Consider the following 10,052-nt stretch of genomic DNA (forward strand, 5'->3'; position numbering starts at 1 on the left):
AGTCAGAAATGGCCAAAGTTGTGTTAGAAATGGTATCTGGACATTCCAAAATCAACCCTTGTCAATTAGAATGTGAAAATTTTACTTTAATCCAAATACAACCCCTCCCACTAAAGCCCCTATCTGTGTTGAATTCTCCCATCTTCAACTAGCCCTCTTTTCCCAACTAGAGTTCTTGTGTGCCCCTTTATGAAGATTCTTGGAAAACAACAAGAAAAATCCATTATCCCACGAGGCAATCCTTAAGCTTGTGTAATGATGAATCTAGCCATGGAGCTTCTTGAGGCCTTAATCCTAGAAGACGAGAAAGGGGGAAAGACAATACATTTTTTTAAATTACAAAAAGATTCCAAAATCTTGTTTCCTAAGTGGAGCAAGGGGTCATTTTATTAGGGGCTACCCTTAGAAGGCTAATAGAAGGAATAATAGAGAGCCTAAGGTCCGTCAAGGGGAGAATTTTGTGACAACTCTTGAAAGGAAAGAGGACCTTTTGTTGGAAGATCAAGGGGGGTTTAGGCCTTAATAGTGAGGGAACTAAGGAAAACCTTGTCCCAAATTCTCCCAATCCTTTTGTTGTCTTGTAGGACCAAAATGATGGGCATGACTTTGAGACCGACGCCAATGATGTGGTTTTTGCCACTTTGAGTTTTGTAGAACAATTGGGAAAAGCTAGCAAGGAGATGATTGAAGAAGAGGGACCCCCTTTGGGAGTTTACGGACAAAAAAGTAGGGATAAGGAAGATAGATATACCTCCCCAAAGGATAACGTTCGTTTAAATTTCCCCTTCCCTAATTGTAACATGCAAGCTCTTTCTAACGACTTCCAACTCACTTTGTTAAGGTGGCTTAGATAAACCTTGACTTCTTATGACTACAAGAGGTTATATTCAATTGCATTGGCAATTCCAATGCAAACAATGATAGTGCAATTTTTGTCAAATCATGATGGTGAGGGTGAGTCTACCCTTGGTATTAAGAAAAGTTTGTAGGTGTGTAGGGAGAGCTAAGCTAGTTCTTGGGAAGCATGGGATAGGAGTTGCTTTTGTGCATCCCAAATATAGGCCCCAAATTCCATTGGCTCTTCTTTGTGATGGCTACAATCTCCCATGCAATTCTATTATAATGGGTGACAACATGGTAGAATTTCATGCCTACAAATGAATGGATTATACAAAATGTAATAAGCGAGAGAACTGAACGCGTGGCTAAAACTCAAGGACTGAGTGGGTCTAGTGGACATCTTGGAGCTCTTTGTTTTACCCCAAGAAATGTAATGAGCAAAATATCTTATGTAAACACTCCCTCTTGGTGAGAAGGCCATGTAAGGTTACGTAGTACTCAAGAAATTATTTAACACAAGGATAGGAGTAGAAAACTTCATAACAAAGGTTGGAATTACCTCAAGAAAAACCTACCAAATACACATTCATTCATCTTTTCAATTAATTAACAATAAATATAACAAGTTGAATAAATTCAAAAGGCCTTCCCTTGTAAGAAGGGGAGAGAGAGAGAGAGATAGCAATCATAAAACATTCACATCATTTTCATTTTTGAAGGAAAGTAGACTTTACTAAAGCCTTCCCTCCTCCCGAGGGACCAAAAACAAGTTGAATACATTCATAAGGCTTGCCCTTGAAGTTGAGAGAGTAGAAGAAGAAAAAGAAGAAGAGAGAAATGGGGACAAAAATAGCAAGCAAGCAAGAAGAAGAGAGAGAAAATGGAGAAAAAAATAGGGACATAAATAGCAAAAATCCACATCATTTTCCTTCTTAAGGAAAGTAGCCTTTACTAAAGTCTTCCCTCCTCAAGTCAAGCCAAAAAGGGACTTGGATAAGGTGTATAAGATAAAAGTTAAAATTGATTTCTAAAGGTCTTGAATTTCAACATGTATAAAACAAGTTGAATATATTCAAAAGGCCTGCCCTCAAAGCTATGAGAGAGAGAGAGCAGGGGAGAAAAAAATGGGGACAAAAATAGCAAACACCAATTGGATGAGGACAAAAATAGCTACCCTTAAGAAGAAGAAGAAGAAGAAGAAGAAGAAGAAGAAGAAGAGAGAGAGAGAGAGAGAGAGAGAGAGAGAGAGAGAGAGAGAGAGAGAGAGAGAGAGAGAGAGAGATGGGAACAAAAATAGCAAGCAAGGAGAGGGGGAGAAAAAATGGGGAAAAAAATAGCAAATGCCATATTGACACGCAAGCAATGCAAAAATAGAATTTTTGTCATCTTCAACAATACGGACTCATCACTATAGCTTTTCCTCCAAGAAAGGCCAAAAATCAAAGCCTTTAAAGAATTCCAAAAGCAATTATATATTCAACTTAAGACTTTTACATGTTTGGCATAGATCCATAATGCCTTGCATAGATACACAATGAAGGCGTTTGTAATAACGCTGGACTTATATTTTGTTTTTGATTTATATTATTTATCTACATGTAATCACAAATTTGATATGAATCCTGATAAATAACATAATGATGAGGGAGAGCTGAATGCTAGCATAGAGTTGATAAGGCATGACTTGATCAACACATTATATGCCTTGCCTCTAGTATTTAACTGCGCTTCATCACTAGTTAGTTACTAATTTTGCTTAATCGAACAGGCGTGAAGCAATCGCACATAAAAGGATATTCTACAATCACCGAGAATATTGCATAATCACAGAAAGTCTAAAAGTAAGACTGTTTGTATAATCACAGAAGGCTTTAGAGCGACTTGTTGATGAATCAAAGCGACCATTTAGAATAAGTAAAAACTATCTCGAGTCACGTACCTTGTAAGGCATGTATTGATAGGAATGAAACAAAGATAGCTTTAAGGCATTCGCATTGGGTTACCTTCCTAACAAAATTAAAGCTTTCATGACGCAGAGACAGCTTGAATACATTGCCAGTGGATTGCCTTCTAACATAAGGATTGACTCTTTCATCTTTCTCAGTGCCAGTTAATTTACATAAAAACCTCGGTCATTCTGCTTGTACATCTTCTGTATCAGCCACATCAACTGAAAGCTCATCACCTTGAGAGGAATCGGCACCCCCAACAGACGGTTTGGGAACCCCATTATGATACTCCATGGTTGAAATATTGGAGGGTTCCGAATCAGTTTGGCAATGGAAGACTTTGACGTGGCAGAGCTGACCACCAGATTCATCCGCAAAGGTTAGCCTTCGCTGTTGCATGCGCTGCCAAATTTCAACAACATGATAAAATCAAATGGGTGGCGTGTGAGCATGACAACGTTCACTGATGTGTTTACCAGACTTAATGACAAGAATCGGTTGAGATTTTGCTTAGCCTTCGAATATTTTGCATTTTTGTCTTGAAAATAAACCACCGTGCGCAAAATGGAAGTGTTGTGAATCTTCATTTGGGGTATAATTTTTTACTAGCCCGAAATGCCCAACAATGCAAGCTTTCGAGGAGAGCACCCAACTAAGCAAGAGCCGATGAGTTACGCACTGCACCACCCAACAGGTGACAGAAAATGCCATAGATTGACTATAATTCATGCAAGCTGCATTTGGTTTACTTTTTGAAGGAGCAATTCATGCAAGCCTGCATTTGGACCATACTTTTATGGAGAAAGTTCTGAGAATTTGAACTACACCACCGCATAACTGACGACAGCTACCCAACTACCAAAATCACAGGCAGTGTATTTCATTTCACCTCATCTTCTAGCTATGAAGATCAGATACAGACTCAAAAGCTGGAAACAGTGAAGCTAAAACTTTCAATCTTGAACACAAACAAACAACATGATCTGCCTCTTCTTACAGCACATACCATGATTTTGCAGTACCGATTGCAATCACGAGCCATTCTAACCAACCATTTACTTGTTCTTTGTTCCATCTCCAGAGCACTATTTGTAGCCATTCTCACCTGCACAACAAAAGCCAGATTGGACAAGCTCGAAACCTCACAGCCAAGTACATCTTCCCATGTTTACAGAAACACACAACAGCATCGACTAGCAATACTAGTTCAAGCAACCGTTCTTTACCTGATCTAGACTCAGCACAGAACGTGGACTAAGCGATCTGCCACCTTGAAGTATCTTTTCTTCCACTATACCCCGCATTGTGCTCAATTCCTTCATGAGGTTCACAGCCAAAGCTTCAATGTCCTGCATTTGGCGCTGGGAGAATTCGGATGCCTTCTCAGCTCGAGAACGCACAGAAACACATTCTTCGCATCTGCAAGCACCTTGGCAGGTCTGGGAGGAGGATCTCAGTATGCCCTTGGCAGGAATTGAAGGGGATGAGCCCAAAGGAGGGGGAGTGCCACCATTTTCGAGCTGCTGGGAATGTGATGAGGCCAGATTATTCAAAGGGGACAGGGATGAAATCTTTGATAGCAGAAGCTTCGAAGAATGCACTTTGAGGTGAGAGAGATCCTTGTTGTGACAAGGAGATCCAGGTAGAGCTTCGCCTCCATTCTGTGTTGGGCTGGAGATTTCGTCGTGCAGTTCGTTGCTGAAAATCCTCTTCCTGGTGGACATGTCCACCCATTCTCTGTTCAAATCTTGCCTGATGTAGCCCTTGAGAGAGCGAGGAAGCCTCTTGCACCCTGCATCCATCACAAATTCGTTCCTTGTCAGTGCCCTTCCACAATCTCCATGCTCCAAACCTCAAATTCTCTCAAGAGTCTGGTCCTGTCGAACGCACTTCTTACACTCAATAGGTTTTCCCGCTCGCTCAGGCCACACCCAGAGTTAGATGCCCGAAGAAGCCTTTCTCTTGATGACGGAGAGATTGCCTGCAAGCATTCCGCAGATTAGCCCCTGCTCTGCGCTTCAAAAACGCCGAGCCATATGAACAAAACAAACAAACATGACAGGATAGACTCTTGCTTCAACTCACTTTCCGTTTGCATGGAAGATTAGCTGGCTTGTGCGGCACTAGCTCCTGTTCCTCGTCACCGTCGAGTGTTTCCATAGCTAGCAAGCTGACTAGCGACCCGTTTGATCCATCCTTCTTCTCCTTGTAAGCCTCGGATTGCTCTAAGGGCCTAACCATTGGTGTTGAATTTCCATCAAGGACAGCACCTAAAGAGGATATTTTACTATGGCGAATCGCGTCAGTGTCAGGACTCTCATTAGACTCGCATTTGTGTTCCTTTGTGTCTTCAAAACTTGACAAATCCTTTCCAGCATCGCAAACTTCTGTCCTGTTGTCGTTCAAATCCGCCATTGCAGGTCCAATATGCTCCGGAAACGCAGCTTCAGGACCGGCCAGGCAGCTTTCAATGCTTGTTACCTCGGTTTCGCTTTCATTTTCGGTTTGTGCATTCCATAAGCCTTGTTTTGGAATGGCAGATACTTTTTCCTGGGGATTGGATCGATCGAGGGCCTCTAAGTTCAGCTCTGAATGGATCTCGGTTGCAGGTCCAGCGGCTTTGGAGGACGTGGACGGTGGAGTCTTACTACAAGGACTGAGTACCCAAGGCTTAATGCCAATCCTATCCGCCTTCGGTTTTTCAGGAGACAAAGCTTTAGATGCACCAGTTTCTAATTCATCTTCCAATACTAATCTAACTGCTGTAAAACCAAGGGACGCTCCAGACAGAATAGAGCAGTTTTTGTTGACTTCATGCACATTTTCCATCACTTCACAGTTGAGTTCATCCACACATGGCGCATCATTACAGAAATTTAGCTCCTCGTGTACTTCGACCTTGCACAAATCCTGAGCTTGTTCATTTAAACTACATTGTACTTGCAGAGTGTCCTCCACAGCAGATGCCAAAGGAAAAGTTGGAGAATCTGTCTGAGTATCCATCTGCCAGTCAACTACTGGCTCCGTGGTGAGAGAGCAGGTTGCATTTGCTACAGAGGATACCAAAGGCGTCCCAATTGGACTCTGCTTTTGAATCGTTTCTGTGGGATTCTCATATTGCAGATCGCTGCAATTTTTGGATTTCTTTCGACGAGAATGCTGCATGTGATATGACTGCCACCTTTCCAGAGTCCACTCATCTTGAGTGATTTCAGCCTCTGTTGAGACTTCTACACCTACACAACTCACCCATTCGGCCTTTCTCTTTTTGCTTGTCCATTTTTCATCATCATCAACCTCTGAGCCAGGGATACTAGCTTCACAGATCACAACTTCAGATGCAACATCTGGAGAGCCAAAGCCGATGGTGTCATCATTAGAATCTGCACTGTTAGAAGTAGATGAGTCCAACTGCAGCTCCAAGGCGACCATGGGCATACCATTATCTACCGCTTCCTCAGATGAAGTGTTCTTATTGCTAAGTGACAGTGCTTTGGCATTTGAAGGGATCAGTGTCGATGGGCCTAAGCATCTTTGACCTTGAGATGACTTCTGTATAGCTTTCTTGAAAAGCTGCTGCATCTCCTTGATAGTCATGTTTTCAATGTCCATCTCTTCATCAGCAGATGCTTGTTTTGAGAAAATAGACTCAGTTTTGGAATCACTATTTTCATTTTCTGTATTACACTTGTCGCGTTCCTCGATAACCCCACTTGAAATCATGCAAATATGGGATTTGGTCTCTTCTGTAATGCTGGAAAGATCTCCATGTTGGGCACACTTAATTTGGGTATGCTTAACTTTCCTTTTGTTCCAACGAGTTTGTTGTGAGTGCCCCAGAATTTCCTGAATCATTCTTACCTTGCCCTTTCTTTCGTCTGCTGAGCTCAGAATCTTTATCACAGTAGAACCAAAGACCTTATTCATGTACCAATCTTGTTCAAAAAGGTCATGTAAACGATTGTCAGGCGTTGAAGTATTAGTCTGGTTGAGCATCGAAATGTTGGATCCCTTGATGCCAGAAGTGTCTTCACATACACATAAGAAAAAAAGAAGATACGTAATGATCAGCCAAATTGGCAAGTTCAGATGTTTATAAAGAGCACATAAATTACTTCATTGAGCAATACATCGAATTGTTTGCAATTGGAGTGCAAGGCACATCCGGCAACAACCAACTTGTTATACAGGAGAAACTTGCAGTGCACAGGAAGACCAAGAAATGTGTTCAAGTGCTAAAAGCTAAGATATCGAAGAGCAATCAAACCATATTATGCCATCACAGAGCATTGAATCAAACTGGCATCTTAAACTATCTAGGAAAGCATATTCGGCTTGTTTTCTGTCTATCCTAGTTATAATTCTGAGATCTGAGACTGCTACAGGTCTGCACTCGTGTACTTAGCAGACATACATTTGCAAAGGATCTGGCACTAAGTTTAAAAACTTGATAGCCTTCAAGACAAAGTGGTAGAATTACGTGATAGAATGACTATAACTGTAAGTGATAGAAGATCCATACCACCCCTTATCAAAGACTTATAAGAAATATGAGTTATTAAGGAAATATCATCAAGAGGATAGGACTCTGCTTGTTGGTGTAGATACGCACATTATGTAAGTTATTCAATTCGAGGGGTTCAATAGGCCCACTCGTTTGTAGGCTCCTCTCTCTCTCTCTCTCTCTCTCTCTCTCTCTCTCTCTCAAGTCTGAGGAATGCTAAGGTCCGAGCACATACAAAAATCTCCTCCTCATGCACAATTAATGAAAGATGTACGATCTAGCTGGCAAAATAGGGAACTTCAATCTAGCCTTTAATTGGCAGTAAACAATATATGGATCCAGGAACGTGCCCAAACACCAAGTCTAAGTTTGAACAAAGAGCCCAATATGGAGATTCCGACAGGCAAGAGCTAGCTATAGCCAGAGTTCCATACGTGAGCATGGTAGCCTACATTGGCACCTGACTGATAAGGTCTCAATGCCTCAAACAAAGCTTGTAACTAGCAACTGGCCTCGACGCAGGTTTTGAACTATAAATTGTGTTGACGTTGAGAGAGATCCAAAGCAGGCTTTGAGCTAGAATTTACGTCACGAGTTTCAAGAGAAAACCCAAACACAATGGTATATTACACAAATATAAGGTGGAAGAAGAACAGAAAATAACAGAACTCCATCTTTAATCAAAGCTTTAGTTATACTCGTTCTTAGGATAGAATATATTCTTTACGGTGGCGTAAATTGACCTGGCATGTGTTTCTTACCATCTCGGCTGATGAGACGAATAAGGCATTGAAAATACGAGCAACGGTCGATGAAACTCCGCCACATAGGGTTCTAAAGCCACGTTAGAGTTTCTAGAATCTCAAAGACTATCTCATCTCAGCTCTCACGAATCTTTGGGAGCCCTCTTTCCATGACTGTCTACGTACATGAAGTTATGACAGTAGAAAAAGTGTAAATTTATCCAAGCTAGACATATCATAAGAATCACCTGAGCATGATATCGGCGATTGATTGCAGGGAAACACGAAACCAAAACCAAGAGTTCTCAAAATATGGTAGTATCAACTACATCGCCCACCCCACACTGTCAAAATTCTGAAGCTGGATTCCGAAAAATTCTTAATCGCCTCAGGTTCCAAAAAACACATAATGTTGGTTCGTATGACACGAGTAAGTCATGCAAGTGCGTGGTGCAGTTGAAAATTGTAAGCAATGTGAAAGCAAAAGGCATTGCAGCATGTCACAGGAATTACCTGGCAGGCATATTTTTGTGTCTTCCATGTCTTGTTTGAAGTAATCCAGCTCCGAAGACACTCCGCAGGCTGCACGAGAGGCAAGAATTAAGTTGGACCATAAGCAGGTACTAAAGAGGATGAAAAAGTCGTGGAAAGAAACAAAAGTCTCGTTGTAAGCCTAAATATTAGGCCAATCCTTTGAGAAATGCTGAGTGATTAGAGTGGCCGATTCACATCTAGAGAACGGGTAACAATGCCATGAGGAAGACCGAAGAAGGGAAACCGTGAGACAGACGGGCGAGATGTTGATCGTCGCGAACAACGAAGGGCTATCAAAGAAGGGGATTGGGCTTCCTCGCAATAGAAATACAGAGCAAACAAGATGCTCGAAGCTCGGATCAGAACTCAGATAGATGAGTAGCGCTCGCTCTCGCTCTCTCTCTCTCTCAAAACAGCCCACGCGATTCGCAAGGCTGGAAGAAAATACTCGAACAACTGATGTCGTCGCTAAGCACCAAGTACGTTGCTTGAAGGTTGCAAGAGGTGGATGAGTGTAGATTGAGAAAATGCAAAGTTAAGGCGTGACTTGCGATGCGGCGACCACCTTCGAGCAAAAGCTGCAGCAACAATCTCTAATCGCAGAAACCTGGAGCCCGCGAATCCGCGACTTGTAGCGCTAGCGGTGAGAAGCAGAAAGGAAAGAGAAGACTTTGGGCTTCCACGAGACAGACCTCTTCTCGCTTCCAAAGCTCAGCTTCCTCCTCTCCTCCTCTTTGTCTTCCTCTTCTTCCTGCTTCTCGCTCTCACATCAGTATGCCATGCCTGCAGAGCAGCAGCTCAACAAGCACAACGTCCTCAATAGCGCTCCACAACGTCCTCCTGCTTCCCGCCTCCACGCCAAGAGCAAGCCAAGAGAAACTTCCTCCTCCTCCTCCTCTTGCTTCTCGTCCTCGCATCAGGATGTCATTGCTGCAGCAGCAGCTCAAGAAGCACGCACTCCGCAGTCCGCAAAGTCGTCAGCAGCACGGCACAACGTCCTCCGACTTGTCGCGTCCAGACCAAGAGCAAGCTGAGCGAAACGGCCTCCTCCTCTCCTCCTCCTCCTCTTCTTCTTCTACCGCTTCCTCTATAACTCTACCTCTACCACCTGCGTCTCGTCCTTTCGTCAGTATAGCAAGGATGCAGCAGCTCAAGAAACAGTCTATCTAAGACGCGGTGATGGTGATTTGAGGGGTGAGAGACAGGAGCAGAGGAAGAGTACTATCGAGCGTCTCCCTCAGTTTGGCGGGAAACCTTTCCTTAATCACCATTACACTCTTTCTGCCCATCTTTCTTTATTCTTAGTGGCTCAAGAATATTAACTTTGTATTGCCCACATTCACCTTACCTTTGCCATGGGTTCTCTTGCCTATACCAGATCGTCATCGATTACACACCTCGTCTACTACCCTAGACGACGGGCTAGAGTCTCAAAGTAGACCATTTCACACCCACATTTTTGCCATACCTTCATCAGCAATG

General features: G+C 42.7%; 1 protein-coding gene across 1 annotated transcript; it reads right to left on the bottom strand.

Annotated features, from left to right (window-relative positions):
• Positions 1-2,737: 2,737 nt before the first annotated feature.
• Positions 2,738-9,812, bottom strand: LOC147893862 (uncharacterized). Its single transcript, XM_087386081.1, has 7 exons — positions 9,263-9,812; positions 8,550-8,618; positions 4,875-6,817; positions 4,680-4,770; positions 4,016-4,581; positions 3,796-3,894; positions 2,738-3,191 (listed from the first exon to the last, which is right to left on the bottom strand). Exons 2-7 carry the CDS (start codon positions 8,575-8,577, stop codon positions 2,973-2,975), a joined length of 2,946 nt encoding a protein of 981 aa, XP_087242207.1. The 5' UTR covers positions 8,578-8,618; positions 9,263-9,812; the 3' UTR covers positions 2,738-2,972.
• Between the last annotated feature and the right edge of the window lie 240 nt (positions 9,813-10,052).

This window comes from Dipteris shenzhenensis, chromosome 15, assembly GCF_047967505.1.
Source record: "Dipteris shenzhenensis isolate YYH24624 ecotype China chromosome 15, Dip_SZ_1.0, whole genome shotgun sequence".
In the NCBI taxonomy this organism is placed as follows: Eukaryota; Viridiplantae; Streptophyta; class Polypodiopsida; order Gleicheniales; family Dipteridaceae; genus Dipteris; species Dipteris shenzhenensis.